The 22,379-nt window shown below is 42.0% G+C and overlaps 1 protein-coding gene across 3 annotated transcripts in view; it reads left to right on the forward strand.

Annotated features, from left to right (window-relative positions):
• The window catches only part of LOC310843716 (vitelline membrane outer layer protein 1-like), a 73,139-nt gene that overhangs the window by 41,142 nt on the left and 9,618 nt on the right, over positions 1-22,379 (forward strand). For 2 of the 3 annotated variants that reach the window (XM_083737405.1, XM_083737403.1), the window contains 2 exons: positions 7,229-7,329; positions 8,414-9,086. In XM_083737405.1, coding sequence (XP_083593531.1) covers positions 7,229-7,329; positions 8,414-8,705 — 393 coding nt within the window. In that variant the 3' untranslated portion in view covers positions 8,706-9,086. Of the gene's footprint in view, positions 1-7,228; positions 7,330-8,413; positions 9,087-17,656; positions 17,755-22,379 lie in introns of those variants that run through there. The other variant, XM_083737404.1, reaches the window with a different exon arrangement.

Below are 22,379 nucleotides of genomic sequence, written 5' to 3' on the forward strand. Positions count from 1 at the left end.
TTTTTCACCACCTCAATCTCTGTCCTTTGTTGCAATATTTCTATTGTACTTTGATCCATATTTTTGGTGATTATTTCAGTTTTTTTCTTATTTAGTCTAAAACCTGCCACGCTTCCAAATTTCTCAATCTCATCCAAAACTGCTTTTACACTTTCTAAGGGTTCTTCAATCGTAATTACCAGATCATCAGCAAAGGCTTTTACTTTATATTCATTCTGACCAACAGTTACCCCTTTTATTAATTCATTTTGTCTCATTGACCTCAGGAAAACCTCTAGGACCATTATAAATAGTAATGGCGAAAGTGGACACCCCTGTCTAGTTCCTTTTGTTATTTTAATATCTTCTGTAGTTACATTGTTTACAATTAACTTTGCTTTCTGCTCTGAATAAATTGCCTTTATCCCGTTAAAGAACTCAGTTTCCACCTCCATAAGCTCCAGATTCTTCAACATAAAATCCCAATCAATATTGTTGAAGGCCTTTTCTGCATCTACAAATATTAGTGTAGCTTGCTTCTCATTCCTTGCAGTCAGATATTCCAAAATATCAATTACATTTCTTATATTATTTTTCATCTGTCTGCCTGGAAGGAAACCTGCTTGATCTTCATGAATAATTTCTGTCAATATTTTTTTCAATCTATTCACTAAAATCCCTGCAAATATTTTATAATCTGTATTAAGCAGTGAAATAGGCCTATAGTTTTTCACTTGTGTTAAATATGAGTCTTGTTTAGGGATCAGTGTAATGAAAGCTTCTTTACATGTTTCTGGGATGTCTCTTTCTTTTAAAATGTTGTTCATTACTTCTTTCAATGGTTGCATCAAAACCTCTCTCATTTCTTTATAATATCTTGCTGTAAATCCGTCTGGTCCTGGGGCTTTCCCTTTTCAGTTCCTTTATAACATCTTTTATCTCCTCATTTCCTATTGGGGCATTCAGTTGGTCTCTCTTTTCTGTTGGGATCTTTTGCACCTTTTTTTCTTTCAGAAATCGTTCTATTTTCCTCATGTTGTTTCTTTCTCTGTTTCTATATAAATGTCTGTAAAAATCCAAGAATCCTTTTCTAATTCCTTTCGGGTTGTCTATCTCTTCTCCATTTATATTAATTTTATTAATCGTATTTTGTTCCTTTCTCTTTTTAATTTGCCAAGCAAGCCATTTGTTCGCAAATTCAAAGTTTTTTTGTCTTAGTCTTTTGATGTTCAGCTCTATTTCCTTATTTATGATCATTGCAAATTGTGTTTGCAAAATCTTAATCTCATGTTTAATTTTTTGATTGTTTGGTTTTTTAATAAGTTTTTGTTCGTTGTCCATTATCTGCTTTAGAATTTCTTTTTTCCCTTTTTCTCTATATTTGTTCTTCAGTGAATTCTGTTGAATAAAAAAGCCCCTCATCACTGCCTTGCTTGCATCCCATACTACACTCATCTTCGTACCTTTATTACTGTTCTCCACAAAATACTCAATTAATTTCTTTCTTGTTTTTTCTATGATTTTTTGATCATCTAAAAGACAATCATTGATTCTCCATCTGAAAGATCTTTCTTCGAATCCTTTCAGTTCCATTTTTATTGGCTTATGATCCGAAATTGTTCTAGGTTGAATCTCAATTTGTAGGATTCTTGGGGTCAGTTCGTTCGAGACCCATATTTGATCTATTCTTGACACTGACTGATTAGGTTCGGAAAAGTAAGTGAACTGTTTGTCCAATGGGTGTCTTAATCTCCAAATATCTATTAAGGTGTGTTTTTTAACCATCAAAAAGAAAGTCTTAGGTAATTTTCCTTCTTTGCTTGTTCCATCTCGTAGTCTGTCCATTTCCAGTGAAACCACCGCATTCATGTCTCCCATTATTATGATTTTCTGGTCCATGTAATCAAATAATTTTTCTTCTAATATTTTGTAGAAATCAGACTTATTGTAGATCCCGACAATTATCAAACTTTCGCCCTGCCATTTGATCTGTACTGCTATGATTCTTCCTTCTTCATGTTTGAAAATTTGTTGTGCTTCAATTTTGCTTTGAATGTATAAAACTACTCCTCTTTTCTTCTCTTTATCTGATGATATAAATTCATTCCCTAGCATTTTATTAAAATTTTCCTGTGTTTCTTTGCAACATGTGTCTCTTGTAAACATATAATATCCAATTTCTTCTTTTTAAAAAATTGTTCAACCTTATTCCGTTCCCCCCCTCATTCATTCCATTAATGTTCCAATTCCATAATTTTAGTGCCATTTTGATTTCCAATTAGATAAATTTTATTTATTTTTAACTCTTTTATAATTTATCAGTATCATCTTCTTCCTTTTCTTCTTCGTCTTCTGCCTTTCTCTCGTTCTCATCATCTTCTTCCCCCGACTCTGATCCATCTTTGGCACCTGCTCCTTTACCTTCTTCAGCTTCCTCTTCTTCCGCCTTTAATTCCTTATATCTTCTGAGAAATTTTCCTGTTTCTTCTGGGCTTGTTAGTCTGTGCTTCTTAGTTTTGTAAAAGAATGAAATTCCCTCTGGATATTCCCATCTAAATTCAATGTTGTTCTTCTTAAGTACCTGCACCAATGGTTTGTATGGGTCTCTTCGTTTCAGTAATCTTATTGGTATGTCTTTAAAAATGATTATGTAACTTCCATCGATATATAATCTTTTCTCTCTATTTTTCTGTAATATCAGATTTCTCATTTCTCTATCCTTGAAAGTGATTAAGCAATCTCCTGGAAATTTCTTTGTTTTTGATGTTCTTACTCTCATTCTAAATGCATTTTGTACTGTTTTAGCTACCTCTTCTGATGGCATTAGCCATTGGGCTAATTCTGTTATCAGTCTTTCTTTAATGTTTTCGTTCTGTATTTCCGGGATGGCTCTCAGTCTAAGATTAGTTTCCCTCTGTCTCAGTTCATTCATAGCAATTGAATCTTTAACTTCTTCTTGGGATTTATTTAATTCCATCATCTCCACTCTAATCTTTTCTTCCTCTCGCTTCACTTCCTTCATTTCTTGTTTCATTCTCTTAGCCCCTTCCTCTAGTGAATGAGTTCTCTTAGACACCTCTTTTATCTGCCCTTTCAGTTCGTTAACTGTTTCATCGATTTTTTTATCCATTTCCCCAATTTTATTGTCCACTGATTCTAATTTTGTTTCTAAATTCTTCTCACTCTGTTTAATTTCTGCGAACATCCTCAAAATTTCTGCTTTAAATTCTGTTTCTTGTTTAGACCCTTTCCTCTCTGCAGGTGTCTCCCCATCTACCCCCTTCTTCTGCTGATGTGACATTTTCCAAATTTTATATTTTATGTTTAGCCATCTTAATCAAAATTATAGAATATAGTCTAATTCATGATCCAAAAGAGGAAACAAAAGTGATCTTCTTGCCACCAATTAGGCTATTCCACCAGTATTCCTAGTTCGGGTACAGACCCTGCAAAATAATGTAATGATGTAATGGAAAAATCAATCTTCTTGCCACCACTTAAGCTATATCCAAATAGGTTTTTGCCAGTTAGTCCACAGTTGTCTCGAGGAAAAGTGGCTAAAAGTCAAATTAAATCCGCCCCCCCAAAAAAAGGAGATCCACAAGAAGATAGATATCTTAGTCCATAGGATCTTAATCTTAAATTATGTCCACTTGTCTATCCAAATATCCAATATCCGGAGGTAAAGTTTTTTAGATGCAAAAAAGAAAGAAAGAAAAAAAGGAAAATCCAATTCTTATATGTGGAAGTAAAAGAGGTTGCTGAGTTCTAAAATTAAGTAGACATTTGTTGCTTTCCAAAAATTATACCTCTCGAAAGGAGAAAACTAAAGGGAAAACTTGAAAAACAAATTGTAATTATGCATTCCCTCCACTAGGGTTAAAGTAATTCACTTCTTTTTTTTTTTAAAAAAAGCAAGGGAAAAAAAAGAGTAGAAGTTCCAAAATTTAAATTCTTTGGGTGACACGGGAACTAAATTCTTCTTTTATAGTTAAGTTCCAAAACAAAGGTTCCAAAACAAAAATTTGAGGGTCTTATATTCTTTGTCTTTGCTGTAATGCGGCAATCCCAAGTGAGTCTTATTAATGGAGTCGGAAGCTCCCTTTCCGTTTCAGAGCTCTTTGTTCTTTTTAAAAGTGAAAGTAGGAAACCACCACCTCCTTTCTCTCCCTTCTGTTACATCGAGGGCTTCAAACAAATATAATCTTCACGTTCTGCTCCCCCCTTTTAGCTTTTATAGTCTTTTTAATTTGTAACTTCTAAAAGAGTTACTTTTCCAAAGTTCGGGGGGGGGGGAGAAGGAAAACAGTAACCACTAGCGGCAACTTACCTGCTGTTTCCAGCCCTGTGCGCTGCGTTGCGTCTGTGCTGATTCCAGATGACAGCCGAACTCCTTACTTTTATATTTGTACGCCAAATCCTTCCTTAGTCAATCTCCTTTTAGTTTATAGTCCAATTTGGTTCGGGTTTCTTCTGTTTTGAGAATGGAGCGCTCCTCTTGCAAGCTCGGGGCTTCGCTATTTGGATATAGAAAATGGCTTCCCTTAGCCCGCTGCCCGCTCCGCCGTTCTCTTCACCCCTTTTGGGGGTTACCTGACGGCCGTGCGGGTTGCTCTTGGCTTTGCTGGGAACCTGACCCTCTAGATATTCCCCTAGAGGTTAATTTGGGGGCTACTGCGCCATGTAGCACCCCCTTTTATCCAAAATAGCACGGGATTCACCTCGCGGTAAAATCCCCGCTTGCGGGAGAGTTGCGTTCCACCCGAAGTCCCTCTCTTTGATATTTTCATTCTGTATTTCCGGTACCGATCTCAGCCTCAGGTTGACTTCCCTCTGTCTCAATTCATTCATAGCAATTGCATCTTTAATTTCCTCCTGGGATTTATTTATTTCAATCATCTCCACCCTCAACTTTTCTTCCTCTCGCTTCACTTCCCTCATCTCTGATTTTGTCTTTTTCAACCCCTCTTCTACTGATTGTGTTCTTTTAGAAACCTCTTTTATTTGTCCTTTCAGGTCATTAACTGTCTCATCAATTTTTCTGTCCATTTTCCCAACTTTATTATCTACTTGTTCCATTTTATTATCCACTTGTTCTAATTTTGTTTCCAAATTCTTTTGACTTTGTTTAATTTCTGCAAACATTTTCAATATTTCTGCTTTAAAATCCGATTCTTGCTTGGATGCTGTCCTATCTAATGGTGTCCCCCCTTCTGTTCCTTTCTTTTGTGCCATTTCCAAATTTATCCCTTAAAAATTCCCCACCTGATCAAATCACAAATATACCTAATTTACAAATTTAAATTCAAACGAATAACAAAAATATATAATCAGAAAAATGACAGAAATAAATAATCAAAATCCTTTGCAAATGAAAATACTTGCTCCCTCAATGATTTTTTTTTTTGGGGGGAAGAGAGGACACACCGCCACCACAAACCAAAAAACCCAATCTTCTTGCCCGCAATTGGGCTAATCCTTAATTAGATTCTTCCTTCTGCCTTTATATTTGTAATTCAAATGGGTTACTATAATTAGTCCAAAATAAAAATAAATCCAATAGAATCCAAATAAAATTTTATTCTGAAGAAATAAAGATGGTATCCAAACAAAAATTGAGTCCAAATAAAGTTGCAATCCAAAAAAAAAAAAAAGGAAAGGAAAGGAAAGAAGAGAAACAAAGAATAATTGACTCGATTTCAAATTCAAATTATATTCCCTTTGGTCACCCCAAGGGTAATAATGGGTTGATGATAAATATCTGCCGTTGCATTCCAAAAATGTCCAGGAAAGAAGAGCCCTCAAGGAAAGTAATAAAAAACAGGAGAGGGGCCAAGATCGCTTTAAATTTTTTTTTTCCACTGACTTGAGAAGGTGGCCAGAAAAACAAGTTGTAATAGCACAATCCGTGCACTAGGGAGTATATGGCCAATTTTTTAAAAAATCAGGAAGAAAAAATATAGGTTAATAAATCCCAGTACCCAAATTCCATCTATTACTTTTATGCCCAAAATTTATGTCCAATTCAAAAAATAAAAGTTAAAAAAGTGAAGAAACAAGGGGGATATGCCAAATCGTTGCTGTTGTAGCCTTTTCAAAAATGCTTCTCTATCAAAGACAATCGAGTCAGAAACCGCTTGGAACTCTGTCTTTTGTCTTTTAAAAGTGAAAGTGGAGCAGCAAGAAACTTCACTCTAAAATTGTCCTCTGTTCCATGAAAGATCTTTATTCACCACCATAGTTACATTCTTTCCCCCTTTTAACTTCTTTCCCTTCTTCCAAGTCCCACAGGGTTACTTTTAACTTCTTTATTTTGTTTCTAAAAGTTACGGAGAAACAGAAACAATAGCCACTAGCGGCAACTTACTTTCGTTTTCCAGCTCTGCATAAGTTGCTGCGTCAAAGCTGATTCCAGATGACGGCTGAACTTGAAAAAGAAAACCTTGTTAATCCGGAGCCTTCCTTAGTTCCAAATCTTAGAATTTGCTTTTATATTGGGTCCAAATTTCTTAGTTTTGAGAGCGGAGCGCTGCTCTTCGCAAGCTCGGGGCTTCGCTATTCGGACGCAGCAATGGCTTCCCGATTGCCTGCTGACCTGTTCCGCCGTACTCTTCACCCTTTTAGGGGTTACCTGATGGCCAGACGGGCAGTTTTAGGGCACCGCCGGGAACCTGAAGCCCTGGACACCCTCCAGAGGCTTGCTGGGGGGCTACTGCCCCCTGTAGCACCCCTTTTCCACCCGAAATAGCTGGGATCCCTCGCTCCAAGAAATCCTTCACTTGCAGGAAGATCGCATGCCACCGGAAGTCAAACAAGGTTTTAATAAGAAAAACAAAAATTCCATTTACACTAAATACATCAACAAACCAGACCCAACCACCAACCCATCCCCCAGCGAAATGGGAGAGCTAGGTGCTGCTTCTTATATACTACACCCAATTGCTGACACAGTTTAATCAATACAACTCAGCAGCACCTGCTATGTTTCACAGCTGTAAAGCTGGGTCTCGTTAGTTTGCTCTGGCCCTTGCTCTGGCCCCTTAAAGACATACACATCAGGTGGAACAATGATCAACCTTTACATTTAAAGAAACCATTCAACATATTACTTGTTTCTTGGTTTTTTGGGCCTGGTCTTACTCTGTGCACTTGTAATTTTGTACTTTTCATTTTTCAATAAAGAATATAAAATAGAGTCCTAGCTTGCAAAAACAACTTTATTGCAGTCTCTTTCTCTCATTTGCACCAGACACAAACGTTTTCAGAAGGATTGCAAACTGATGATACTGGCCTCAATGGCATCCGTCTCCATTGCAGTAGTGGTGGAGTTGTACAATCCACTGTCGGACCGTAAGCATCTTCTTGATTTTTCTCTTTGCTGCTTGGAAAGTGATGATGTGAGGGGCTGGCTGAAATCTATTGTGTTCCAGCACCAGGGAAGGATAATGTCAGGGTCGATCAGCCTCATTCTTAGCTCTCTGAGTCTAATGATACCAACTCTAGGTTGCCTTCCAAATTTCAGAGGAACCCAAGCCCCACATAAGAAAGAGAAAAGAGGCTGCAACAACAGAGTACAAAGGAAAGGAAAAGCAGAGTATCTTCCTGAGGACCACACATGCCAAGGAAAGAGAGAGCAAGAGGAAAGCACCATCTATCCTGAGAGTGGGGAACCTCAAGCCCAGGGGTCAAATGTGGTCCCCCAGGCTTCTCTGAATATCTGTGATTGTCAGGGGTCAGGACCTCAGGCAGGAAGGAGAGACAGGCTGAGTATGAAAAGGCCAAGACCTACCTAACCAGTGGCTGTGCCTTCCTGGGAGAAAGTAGGCACAATACTGCAGCTCTCCTTCCTGGAGGATGCACTGGCTTAAAAGATCAATGCTTCTACTCAACAGCTGTTTAGCCGTGACCTTGATCCTGTGGGGTGCAGTTGCTGCCTTGCCCGTGGCTTTCTTGCAGGAAAGTTTTTACCACTTAACTTAGTGGATTCCATCCTGCATGGTGCTTGTCACTGGACTTAATGAAGAAGAAGCACCACCACACAGAATCAGGCCGTTCTGCTTAGCATTTATTAGGCAAGAGCAGCAAATGCTATGTGGCACCGATGTACCCTGACCTTACAAAACAACCCCATTCTTAACAGAAGATTGGGGTTTGAAACCCCTTTAAACATTCTTTAGCTCCATCTTCCAGGGCCAGATTGGGGGTGTGTGGTATGGGTGGACCCTGGGTGGCACAGGGCAAATCCACCTACAGCCCTACTTAGAAGTTGAGGTTTGGTAGACACACTATACCTGATGAGGTCTACAAAAGACGCATTTTTAAAATCTGAGGAGGCAACTGCCCTCTTGACTTTCGTGTTGGAAAGCAAATCATTCCAATTTGGGTTGTATTTCCAGAGAGGCAGACATTACCATGTTGTCTCTTTTTTTTGCAGGTTTGGAGTGTGGTTAGAGGTTAAGAAATGCCCCAAGGGCTACCTGGTTGCTTTCACTCTGAGGGTGGAAGCCGATCAAGGGCTAGGTGATGATACAGCAGCCAACAACATCCAGTTCAGCTGTGGAGATGGGTCTGTACTGCAGGGCGAGTCCACCAACTTCGGTACTTATGGCCAGTGGAGCAAGCGCTGCACCGCTGGTGCCATCTGTGGGATCCAAACAAAGGTGGAGGGTATAACTTCAGTTGATATCACTGGACTCAATGATGTCAAGTTCTTCTGCTGTGACTGAATCACCTGGGCTTCATTCTGCTACAACACAGCTGCCTGTGTTCTAATGTTTGTTGGCATGAAACTTAACCAACAATAAATCTTAACCAAAGAGTTGTGTGTATCGTTTGGAGCTTTGTCCCTTCCTGATCTCAATTCCTTAGCCCTGTGTGACTTGGTTTTGGATGGGAGGCCAATGCAATACGAAAGAGGGTACCATCCTAGACCCGTAGTGTGATATCTTTAGCCCATTGATCTTGCCAGGCCCACCAGCCTCTCAGTTTGTCCCATGAGGTTGCTTTGAACAAATTGCATCCACTTGCCAATCACCAGCCATCTTAGGCACAGAGATCTCTTATGTCTGATCTAAGCACCATGCGGTAAGATTTGAGGATTTGAAGGAATCTGGGCACCAAGCATAGCAGCCAACTCCTGGGGGGCGAGGTCTGTTGTTGGGATGTGTCCAGGGAAACGGGGGCAATTGGCAGTTCCCCAGCTGGCTCCAGGCCACCAGCTGTCAGCTGGGCGATCTCCAGTCCTTGGATCAGCATGTAACTGCAACTCAAGCCTCAGAAACCTTCAGAAGGTTGAGCACACAAGCCAGCAGAGAATAAAACTCTTCACAACAGAAGGGCAGAGAGATGCTGTGTAAAGCATATTTAGAGTAGTTTATTTAGCATACATCAGGACAAAGAAAACATGTCTGCTCTCCTTCATGTCCAAAGCAAGAAGCATAAGCAAAACTATACAAAGTGGAAGTTCCCAGCAAGCTGTGCTGGAATGTAAACAGGCATGTGACACACAATTGGCTGTTCCTCTTAAGGTGGATTGGAATATCTTAACACACTCCCCCCCCCCAAGTTGATGGGCATTGCCATTCAAATGGTGTGCATCATGTGATCAATTATGTGGGGCAGAGCTTACATGCCTCTCCCCATATTGTATTCAAGTCGGCACCCCTGGCACCAAGCACCACCAAGAGCTCAAAGTGCTAAGCTCAGAAATAAGACTCAGGCTGTTATTTGAGAGTAAAGGTAAAGGGACCCCTGACCATTAGGGCCAGTCGTGACTAACTCTGGGGTTGTGGCACTCATCTTGCATTATTGGCATTCGGAGCTGGCGTACAGCTTTCCAGGTCATGTGGCCAGCATGACTAAGCCACTTCTGGCAAACCAGAGCAGCACATGGAAACGCTGTTTACCTTCCTGCCGGAGTGGTACCTATTTATCTACTTGCACTTTGACGTGCTTTCGAACTGCTAGGTTGGCAGGAGCAGGGACTGAGAAACAGGAGTTCACTCCGTCACAGAGATTTGAACCACCAACCTTCCGTTTGGCAAGTCCTAGCCTCTGTGGTTTAACCCACAGTGCCGAAGGCCATATTGCACATATTCCTACTCCAAGAGTGTGGTGTGTGAGGAGGTTGCAAATGCCTTTACTCTTAAAGTGCAGGCAGCATTTCACTTACCTTCAATCTATGCACAATGCTGAAACCAGAGAAAAGACTCTGCTTGCTCTTGGAGAGTAAAAAGCTGTTTTTTATTCTTAAAGGTTAGGGAAAGGGATCTCTGGCTTTCTGAACGTATGTATGTATACTTGTCTGCCTGCCTCTTTCTCTCTCTATGTGTGTGCCTGTGGATTTTATTTATTTTCTATTTCTATTTATTTATTTGGATTTTTCTTCTGCTTTTGGCCCCATCCACCCATGGAAGAATGGCCACATTCCAATCTACACCTTGGGGCAAAATTGCTTGCCTTCTCCTGCCATATAGGGATTGATGAATGGATATGTTATGTTATGTTATTTTCTTCTGAGTCCTGAAGGACAGCAATCAAAACTATGGTTAGAGAGCAGTGGAGTAGTGGATCCATGATCACATCAGTGGTCCCAAATGCTCAGGTGGCCAGAATAGAAGTTTCCCTCTCTTCCGTTTGCTGCACTGGTGAACGGCTGTTGTAGCTGAGTGACCTAGACTGCCACCCTCTTGGCAGAGTGTGTCCCTTCTTATCAGCTGTCAGAGGAGCAGGAAGAGGAGATACAGGCAGCATGTGTGTCAGAGTGTGTGTGAGCAAACTAGGGGTGACAAGGCGAGACATTCACCTCTTGTGGTCATGGCAGACAGAGGGTTAGGAGGAGCTGCTTCCCATAGTGCTCAGCCCTAGGAAGATGCAGAGGTCACCTGGCTAAGAGGAGGAAAAGGCCTCAGAATGCAGAAAGCTAGAAGTTTGCACAACTGCTTCCTAAAGTGAAATGAAGAGGTGGGGGAAGAGATGTTGCCAAAAGAGAACCAGGGCATGGTGAATTCCCCACTTCATAGGCCCCCGGGGTTGCCCTCTAAGAAACATAGGATTGCTCCCTAAAATACACTAATGGCTGGTTGTAAGTCACTTTGTGTCGCTCTGGGCAAACACATTTAATCAATAAAATATATCTCAATAGAAGCAGCCCCCACATTCCAGCATTAATAAGCAACAGTTTCAAAAGCAAAGCATAAGACAATATGAAGATGAATATACAACATAACTAAAAAATATACAGCACACATCTAAAACCATGTGAATACAAAGGTTCAGTTTTAAAACGTCGGACAATGAAGACCACAAAGATGGCACCAGCTGGGCCTTTCCAGGGGAGACATTTCATAACCAGGCTGACACCACCTATAAGACCCTGTATCCAGGAGCACTGGAAGAGAGCCTCTGATGATGATATCGGGGTCCAGGTAAGTAGACCTGGGAGGAGGTGATCCTTGAGGTAAGCTGTTCCTAGGCCATTTAAGGAGTAGACAATAAATCACTAGTGCAATATAGTGAAATTGTCCACAAGCAATTTAAGAGCCTTGATACCCCATGCAGAATTTTCAGTACCGTTTTCAAAGTCACCCCACACATAACTCACTTCAGTTAATCTAACAGGAAGATCATGGATAATGGACACAAGACAATGCTCAGGTGGCCAGAATAGAAGTTTTCCCCTCTTCTGTTTGCTGCAATGGTGAATGGCTGTTGTAGCTGAGTGACCTAGACTGCCACCCTCTTGGCAGAGTGTGTCTCTTCTTATCAGCTGTGAGAGGAGCTGGAAGAGGAGATACAGGCAGCATGTGTGTCAGAGTGTGTGTGAGCAAACTAGGGGTGACAAGGTGAGACATTCACCTCTTGTGGTCGTGGCAGACAGAAGTGGGTTAGGAGGAGCTGCTTCCCATAGTGCTCAGCCCTAGGAAGATGCAGAGGTCACCTGGCTAAGAGGGGGGAAAGGCTTCAGAATGCAGCAAGCCGGAAGTTTGCACAACAGCTTACTAAAATGAAATAAAGAGATGTTGCTAAAAGAGAACTGGGACATGGCGATGCCCACTAAGAAACATAGGATTGCTTCCTAAAGTGCAGTAATGGCTGGTTGTAGTTATTTCATAACTAGGCTGACACCATCTATAAGACCCTGTATCCAGGAGCACTGGAAGAGAGCCTCTGATGACAATAAGTAGACCTGGGAGGAGGTGATCCTTGAGGTAAGCTGTTCCTAGGCCATTTAAGGAGTAGACAATAAATCACTAGTGCAATATAGAGAAATTGTCCACAAGCAATTTAAGAGCCTTGATACCCCATGCAGAACTTTCTGTACTGTTTTCAAAGTCACCCCACGTATAACTCACTGCAGTTAATCTAACAGGAAGATCATGGATAATGGACACAAGACTACCTCCAGCCCTGTAAGGTTATAGTGTATCAGATTAAGCTGATAAAAATTCATTTCAATGAATGATTCATTTCAGCAAAAAAATGGTGAAATGGACAGTTCAGCAATTTGTTTCAGTGCTTGCCTTCAAGCAGCAGTTAGTTTCAGCAATTAGCTTTGGTAGTTGGATTAGCCAGTTTTCTAGAGTCAATAATCTGTTTTATAAATTAAAGGTCATGGATGTACTCGAGTGGAGAACACTCCCTCGAGCAATGGGACTTCCTTTCCTCCCTTTGCATCCCCTGCAGAACCTCAAAAGGTGCTCCAAAGGGTTGGGGAACCCTCCAGAGCAGATTTTTAGGGTGGGATGAGGAGCTGGCAGAAGAAGAAAAGAAAAGTCCCATTGCCCAAACAGATTTCCGATGTCCATGTGAATGGATCATTGTTTCATTATCCTCCATCTTTGTTTATAAATCCCAAACTTTGCTTCCAGAATGTCCATCCATATATTCATATGCTTCTGTTTAGACATCAGTTGCAGAGACATTTCTTCCTTCAAAGCATTCACTAAAGCTGTTGCAGCTCTTGCTGTTGTTCCGTTGGAGGGCTTTTCATCCTGAGTAGGCACCATGTTTTTCAGGTCTGCTTCCTTGTCTGGATGTGTCCATACCTGCCTTCCATTCAAATAAAAGTGCTGCTGCTGTTGTTTAGTCATTTAGTCGTGTCCGACTCTTCATGACCTCATGGACCAGAGCACGCCAGGCACTCCTATCTTCCACTGCCTCCTGCAGTTTGGTCAACTCATGTTAGTAGCTTCGAGAACATTGTCCAACCATCTCGTCCTCTGTCGTCCCGTTCTCCTTGTGCCCTCCATCTTTCCCAACATCAGGGTCTTTTCCAGGGAGTCTTCTCTTCTTATGAGGTGGCCAGAGTATTGGAGCCTCAGCTTCAGGATATGTCCTTCCAGTGAGCACTCAGGGCTGATTTCCTTCAGAATGGAGAGGTTTGATCTTCTTGCAGTCCACAGGACTCTCAAGAGTCTCCTCCAGCAGCATAATTCAAAAGCATCAATTCTTTGGCCATCAGCCTTGTTTGTGGTCCAGCTCTCACTTCCAGACATCACTACTGGGAAAACCATAGCTTTAACTATACGGATCTTTGTTGGCAAGGTGATGTCTCTAAGTGTCACTAACAGCCTTCCATTCAAACAAAAGTAGTGAGCAGTATTGCTTTCATTCGCTGAAGTGGTGCTTGCTGATTATCCAAACCTAAAGGCACCAAGTGTGGTATATCTTGGCCCATTTTTATGGCTCATAGGGATAGTCAGTGCTGTATGTGGATAGGAAGCACTTGCCTCATGCCACCATCTCCCCACTCCTCATAAACAAAGACTTTGCAGCTGTGCATTAGCCTTTCTTTCTCATGATTGTTTGTGTCCTCCAACAGGTTTTTGCAGATCTCTAAGAGACCTCACAGTATGAGGCTTGCTGTAAAAGTCTGAAGGGTACTATGAAGCTGATGGTAAAATTCTGCTGTTCTAGTTATCTGTGGACATACGGTATCTATACCCCAAAGTTATATCACCTTTCTATCAGGTGAACTGTCATGGCTTCACCTGAATGGTTTTGTGAAAAGCAGGTTGATGAGAGAACTGTAACTCTCCGTTTTGAGAAAACTAATCCACACATACAGTGGAGCTACAGTTATCAAGATACAAGAAACCTTCTTTTCCCTCTCTCTGACACCCTCTTCTGTATGTGTTGCCCTCCCTCCCCATTTCCTCCATGCCTAGTGGTTTCCCATGAGAAGGAAACATCACTTTTGCTGGAAGTCTGAACTCCCTGCTTGAGGACTTGTGGCAATTAGGCTGAGGACCCGCATGTGGCTGAAGAGTGACAGTTTGCCAAACCTGTTCTAAAGCAAATTGTACGGTCCTTGTCTTTGGTCTTGAAATGATGTCCTCACCCTTCCAATAGCTCTCTCCACTCCTCCTGGCAAATGGCTTCTGCTTGTGCATCAACTTCCTAAAAGGCACTGGGAATAGAGGTGAGGAAAGCACAGGACCAGGAAGACTTCATAGTCCTCTCCGCCTGCTCTGCTCCATGATGGATCAGTGGAGCATGGGAGGTGTTGCTCAGGACAGAGAGTTCCTACATTTCATTGTCCTGAACCCTTTAAATTCCCTGCTCAGGTCCATGTTTCATTACTCAGTTTATGGACTCTCTCCTTCTGCCTGTAGCGTAATTGGCATCTGAGAGACGGTAAGCAGAACTCCAAGTGAGGGCAAAGAAAGGCAAGGGTTGCAATGGAGCCAGAATGATGTAGGCCTGGTCAATTGTCAGACTTAAGTGAAGTAGAGCTGGGCAAAGGGTGGGTAAGAAATGCACATTTTAGTCCTCCCCCCATAATATTTTTATTAGTTTTCATTTACAATCCAATAATAGCCTCATTATAACAATACCAGTTAATAATACAATTATTGATATCAATAATTTAAGTATCGAATTATATACAGTGGAGTCTTGGGCTGTGAATGTGATCTGTGTGGGAGGCATATTCGCAACCTGCAGCTTCCGCAACCCGCAGCGCCTCATCTCCACACGCACGGGTTGCGATTAGGTGCTTCTGAGCACGCGCAAAGCACAATCTAGTGTTTCTGGTACTTTCGGGTTTTGGCGTGTCTGTATCCCTTAATCACGCAGCGTGAAGCGTCTGTAACCCGAGGTATGATTGTAATTTAGTTAAAGTGGCCCCACACGTGCTAGAATTGATGGCTTGATTGTTTGCTTTATTTCTCCATTCCAAAATCTTATTAATTTTCATTGCATAATAACAATAATCCCTTATATAACAACTGCAATATTAATAATTTCTATTTGTGTTGACACATTAAATGATTTATAAATGTACAAGTGGAAAACCTAAACTATATCTTTGTTCTTCCTGTGTGTGGCAATTATTCTGTCCGTGGTTTTTCTTCCTGTCCTTGTAAGATATTATGTCTTTCTTTCCCCTGGTTGTTGCTGTTATCCATCATGCCTTGGGCAGAACTGATATCTCATTGTTGTTCTAGAAATTTCTCTGTTGCTCTGTCCCATGCTTCATTGTTTTGCAACTTTAACAACAGCTGCAAAAGTCACTCTGTCCCAATAAATAATCCATTTTTACCATTTTTCCTCTCAGCCTGGGTAGAAGAGTGGTCTGTTGAACTGCAGATGACTCAGTAATGAACCTTATCAGTTCCTTGGCCAGTTCACAGACTCCTTTCATCCTCCCTTCCAACTGAAGATATATGAGCAATTACACTTCCAATTAAATTAAACTCCAAGTCCTTCAGTTATTCAGTTATTCAGTTATTCAGTTCACTTTGTAAATAATAACGGATGGGGAAGAGTTACCTCTATGTTTCCATCGTAAACCTTTTGCAAAATAGAGCTTCCCTCCCTTTCTCCCCCCCCCAGTTCCATCTAATGTTATATTCCCTATCTATAATCCAATTTCTTCCATCCTCGCTTGAACAAATATAATTTGAACTAACAGTCAGAGGAGGGTTGATGAAGCATAAATGTAGAGAAGAAAATTTTAAATAAAGAGAACCATCTTCTTCTTAATGGAGGCATTGGAGGGTTTTCAGCAGGCAAAGTGCTTTTCCACTCAGCACCTCCCTGCTGTGCCGGACCGAGAGCCAGGTATTGAGACAAACTGCGAGTGAAGCCTATTCCCCTCTGTCCCTAGGAGGAATTTGCAAGGATAATTACCCTCAACCATCTTTGTTTTTCCTTTGCCAACAGTCTCCCACTGCCATGGGGTCTGCTTCCAGAAAGGCAGAACGGAACTGGAAGCTGCACATATTAGTTAGTTAGCTTACATCACCCAATTCCTGCCTTGCCTTTCTGTTTGAGGAATTGATCTAGCCCCAATGTCCAGCAACTCTGAGTTGTCTATTGGAATCAGAACTGTAGTCAGAAAAGCCATTAATTGGTTTTACTCATCAACCAGAAGTAATCACACTTCCCTCCGGGGGGAAACACAAGATTCAGGAAGATTTTGAGCAGAGGAGAGAGAACCACACTTTCTGGGGAATAAATTCTCAAGGCTGTTATTCTTCCATTCAGTTTTTGCAGCTCGATCTGGTGCAGTCCACCTGCCATGGATCTCTCTACCAGTGCTGTGGTCTTCTTGTTCCTCACCTACCACCTCTGTGAGGCAGAACGTCGAAGCTATAATTCAATCCTCACAGTGGCCAATGGCGGGAAGTGGGGAGAATGGGGAGAAATTGAAGCCTGTCCCTCAGGGCATGCATACGCATTCTCACTGAAGGTAAAGGCTTATCTATATCTTCTTTTTGATACCCTGATCCCAAGGAATAGTCAGAATAATGTAATATATATATAGTTGCTTTCCATCTTTCTTTCTGAACCCATTGCCTGCATATTACTGTCTGCAAGGTGCTTTGAAGTGTTGACTGCCATGCTTAAAGATTTAATGGCTCTAAAAATCTCCATGCCACTTTGTCAATCCACCCTGGAGAGGCTTAGAGTGAATTGCATTTTACATAAAAGAAACCTGGATGGACTGGAGGAAAAAGGGACAAGGATACAGAAAAGTTTGGAGTGCAGTGAGCTGGCAATGTTTTTGTCAGGTTTATCTTCCTGAAAAGTGAGTGTCCAACTGGAAAATACAGTGTGTACAGCCGGTGTATAGCTTCCGGGTCATGTGGCCAGCATGACTAAGCCGCTTCTGGTGAACCAGAGTGGCGAACGGAAACGCCATTTACCTTCCCGCCGGAGCGGTACCTATTTATCTACTTGCACTTTGAGGTGCTTTTGAACTGTTAGGTTGGCAGGAGCTGGGACCGAGCAACGGAAGCTCACCCCATTGCGGGGATTCGAACCACCTACCTACTGATTAGCAAGTCCTAGGCTCTGTAGTTTAACCCACAGGGCGACCCGCGTCCCAACAAGTAGGGACATGTAATTATGAACAGATAACTGCTTATCTAGGTTGCAAGCTAGTACTTTGGAAAATTCAGACTGCAGACACAGTCTGAATGTGAGTGTTGTCAGAGTCCTAGTTTGGTTAACTACAATTACAGCCTCCCATTTTGTAACATACAAAATATCTTTTTTCCGTTTTGTTTTCTACATGGGTACTATTTCTTTTTTCTTTTTCTTTTTTGTGCCTGGTCTTACTCTGTGCACTTGTAATTTTGTACTTTTTATTTTTCAATAAAGAATATAAAACAGAGTCCTAGCTTGCAAAAACAGCTTTATTGCAGTCTCTTTCTCTCTTTTCCACCAGGTACAGGAAATGCAAGGATTGACTGCTGATGATACTTCCCTCAATGGCATCCGTCTCCATTGCAGTGGTGGTGGAGTTGTACAATCCACTGTCGGACCGTAAGCATCTTCTTGATATTTCTCTTTGCTGCTTGGAAAGTGATGATGTGAGGGGCTGGATGAAATCTATTGTGTTCCAGCACCAGGGAAGGATAATGTCAGGGTCAATCAGCCTCATTCTTAGCTCTCTGAGTCTAATGATACCAACTCTAGGTTGCCTTCCAAATTTCAGAGGAACCCAAGCCCCACATAAGAAAGAGAAAGGAGGCTGCAACAACAGAGTACAAAGGAAAGGAAAAGCAGAGTATCTTCCTGAGGACCACACATGCCAAGGAAAGAGAGAGCAAGAGGAAAGCACCATCTATCCTGAGAGTGGGGAACCTCAAGCCCAGGGGTCAAATGTGGTCCTCCAGGCTTCTCTGCCTGGTCCTCATGAATATCTGTGATTGTCAGGGGTCAGGAAGGAGAGACAGGCTGAGTATGAAAAGGCCAAGACCTACCTAACCAGTGGCTGTGCCTTCCTGAGAGAAAGTAGGCACAATACTGCAGCTCTCCTTCCTGGCGGATGCACTGGCCTAAAAAGATCAATCCCTCTACTCAACAGCTGTTTAGCCGTGACCTTGATCCTGTGGGGTGCAGTTGCTGCCTTGCCCGTGGCTTTCTTGCAGGAAAGTTTTTACCACTTAACTTAGTGGATCCCATCCTGCATGGTGCTTGTCACTGGACTTCATGAAGAAGCAGCACTACCACACAGAATCAGGCCGTTCTGCTTAGCATCTATTAGGCAAGAGCAGCAAATGCTACGTGGCACCGATGTACCCTGACCTCTGAAAACAACCCCATTCTTAACAGATGATTGGGGTTTGAAACCCCTTTAAACATTCTTTAGCTCCATCTTCCAGGGCCAGATTGGGAGGGTGTGTTATGGGTGGACCCTGGGTGGCACAGGGCAAATCCACCTACAGCCCTACTTAGAAGTTGAGGTTTGGTAGACACACTATACCTGATGAGGTCTACAAAAGACGCATTTAAAAAATCTGAGGAGGCAACTGCCCTCTTGACTTTCGTGTTGGAAAGCAAATCATTCCAATTTGGGTTGTATTTCCAGAGAGGCAGACATTACCATATTGTCTTTTTTTCTTTTTCCAGGTTGGGAAAGTGGACAAAGATTAAGGAATGCCCGAAGGACTACCTGGTTGCCTTCGCTCTGAATGTGGAAGCCGAACAAGATCTAGGTGATGATACGGCAGCCAACAACATCCAGTTCAACTGTGGAGATGGGACTGCACTGGAGGGCAAGTCCACCAACTTCGGTACTTATGGCCGCTGGAGCAAGCGCTGCACCGCTGGTGCCATCTGCGGGATCCAAACAAAGGTGGAGGCTTACTCTGAATCTGTACTTGATAACACAGCACTTAATGATGTCAAGTTCTTCTGCTGTGACTGAATCACCTGGGCTTCATCCTGCCTGTGTTCCAATGGTTTGTTGGCATGAAACTTAACCAACAATAAATCATAACCAAAGGGTTGTGTGTACCTTTTGGAGCTTTGTCCCTTCCTGATCTCAATTCCTTAAGCCTGCATGAATTGGTTTTGGATCAGAGGCCAATGCAAAGTTAAAGAGGGAACCACCCTAGAGCCGAGGTGCAATATCTTTAGCCCATTGATCTTGCCATGCCCACCAGCCTCTCAACTTGTCCCATGAGGTTGCTTTGAACAAATTGCACCCACTTGCCAATAAACAGCCATCTTAGGCACAGAGATCTCTTATGTCTGATCTAAGAACTATGCGGTAAGATTTGAGGATCTGAAAGGAGTTTGAGCACCACGCATAGGAGCGAAGGTCCATTCGCCTCCCCCATAAACTATTTGAGGGGGTCACTCCTCCCCCCAAGTTGATGGGCACTGCCATTCTAATGGTGTGCATCATGTGATCAATTATGTGGGACGGAGCTTACCTGCCTCCCCCCATTTTGTATTCAAGTCGGCACCCCTGGCACCAAGCACCACCAGGAGCTCAAAGTGCAAGCAGAGTCTTATCCCAAATTTTAGCACTCTGCCCAACAGTGCTCAGCTCAGAGATAAGCCTCAGGCTTTTATTTGAGAGTAGAAGGCAACATTTATACATATTCCTACTCCAGGAGTGTGGCAGAGGAGGTTGGAAATGCCTTTACTCTTAAAGTGCAGGCAGCATTTCACTTACCTTCAATCTATGCACAATGCTGAAACCAGAAAAAAGACTCTGCTTGCTCTTGGAGAGTAAAAAGCTGTTTTTTATTCCTAAAGGTTAGGGAAAGGGATCTCTGGCTTTCTGAACGTGTGTATGTTAACTTGTCTGCCTGCCTCATTCTCTCTCTATGTTTGTGTGCCTGTGGATTTTATTTATTTTCTATTTCTATTTATTTATTTGGATTTATATTCTGCTTTTGGCCCCATGGAAGAATGGCCACATTCCAATCTACACCTTGGGGCAAAATTGCTTCCCTGCTCCTGCCATATAGGGATTGATGAATGGTTATGTTATGTTATGTTATTTTCTTCTGACTCCTGAAGGATAGCAATCAAAACTATGGTTAGAGAGCAGTGGAGTAGTGGATCCATGATCACATCAGTGGTCCCAAATGCTCAGGTGGCCAGAATAGAAGTTTCCCCCTCTTCTGTTTGCTGCACTGGTGAACGGCTGTTGTAGCTGAGTGACCTAGACTGCCACCCTCTTGGCAGAGTGTGTCCCTTCTTTCAGCTGTCAGAGGAGCAGGAAGAGGAGATACAGGCAGCATGTGTGTCAGAGTGTGTGTGAGTAAACTAGGGGTGACAAGGCGAGACATTCACCTCTTGTGGTTGTGGCAGACAGAGGTGGGTCAGGAGGAGCTGCTTCCCATAGTGCTCAGCCCTAGGAAGATGCAGAGGTCACCTGGCTAAGAGGAGGAAAAGGCCTCAGAATGCAGAAAGCCGGAGGTTTGCACAACAGCTTACTAAAGTGAAATAAAGAGATGTTGCCAAAAGAGAACTGGGACATGGCGATGCCCGCTAAGAAACATAGGATTGCTCCTTAAAATGCACTAATGGTTTGCTGGTTGTCAGTCACTTTGTGTTGCTGTGGACAAACAGATTTAATCAATAAATCTCAATAGAAGCAGCCCCCACAGTCCAGCTTTAAATAACAACAGTTTCAACAGCGAAGCATAAGAGAATATAAAGATGAATATACATCACTAAAAAACATACAGCACACATCTAAAACCCTGTGAATACAAAGGTTCAGTTTTAAAACTTCGGACAATAAAGACCACAAAGATGGCACCAGGTGGGCCTTTCCAGGGAAGACATTTCATAACCAGGCTGACACCACCTATAAGACCCTGTATCCAGGAGCACTGGAAGAGAGCCTCTGATGATGATATCGGGGTCCAGGTAAGTAGACCTGGGAGGAGGTGATCCTTGAGGTAAGCTGTTCCTAGGCCATTTAAGGAGTAGACAATAAATCACTAGTGCAATATAGTGAAATTGTCCACAAGCAATTTAAGAGCCTTGATACCCCATGCAGAATTTTCTGTACCGTTTTCAAAGTCACCCCACACATAACTCACTTCAGTTAATCTAACAGGAAGATCATGGATAATGGACACAAGACAACCTCCAGCCCTGTAAGGTTATAGTGTATCAGATTAAGCTGATAAAAATTCATTTCAATGTGGAAGAATGGCAGACGAAGGTGATTGACTATATGGGATTGGCAGAGATGACCGGCAGAATTCGCGACCAGGGGAAAGAGACAATGGAAGAAGATTGGAAGAAATTTAAGATATACCTTAAAAATTGCTGTAAAATGGAGGAGGGTTAGATGTCAGGGAATAAGAAACAGAGAATTGCAGCTGTAACTAATAAGTTAAAGAAAAAGGAATGTAATGAAAGTGAATTAAATAATTAACTAATTGGAGGAATTGCTAAAGAAATGTAAAATTAAGGATGCAGCAAAAGGGAGGTATGGGGAAGTCGGAGAAGTAAGGTGTATGAAAACAAGATTATGAAATTATACATGTTTATATGTTTGTATGTTTTTGGTTTGTTTATTGTTTGTTTTGATTATGTGTTTGGAAAACAAATAATTTTTTTTTTAAAAAATTCATTTCAATGAATGATTCATTTCAGCAAAAAAAAATGGTGAAATGGACAGTTCAGCAATTTGTTTCAGTGCTTGCCTTCAAGCAGCAGTTAGTTTCAGCAGTTAGCTTTGGTAGTTGGATTAGCCAGTTTTCTAGAGTCAATAATCCGTTTTAGAAATTAAATGTCATGGTTCTACTGGATTGTAGAACATTCCCTCGAGCAATGAGACTTCCTTTCCTCCCTTTGCATCCCCTGCAGAAACTCAACAGGTGCTCCAAAGGGTTGGTGAACCCTCCGGAGCAGAATTTTAGGGGGGGATGAAGAGCTGGCAGAGGAAGAAAAGAAATGAAAAGTCCCATTGCACAGATTTCCGATGTCCATGTGAATGCATCATTGTTTCATTATCCTATAAGTTTGCTTCCAAAATGTCCATCCATATATTCACATGATCCTGTTTAGACATCATTTGCAGAGACATTTCTTCCTTCAAAGCATTCACTAAAGCTGTTGCAGCTCTTGCTGTTGTTCCGTTGGAGGGCTTTTCAACCTGAGTAGGCACCATGTTTTTCAGGTCTGCTTCC

The sequence above is a fragment of the Podarcis gaigeae genome (genome assembly GCF_964106915.1).
Source record: "Podarcis gaigeae genome assembly, chromosome: 4".
NCBI classification, from domain to species: domain Eukaryota; kingdom Metazoa; phylum Chordata; class Lepidosauria; order Squamata; family Lacertidae; genus Podarcis; species Podarcis gaigeae.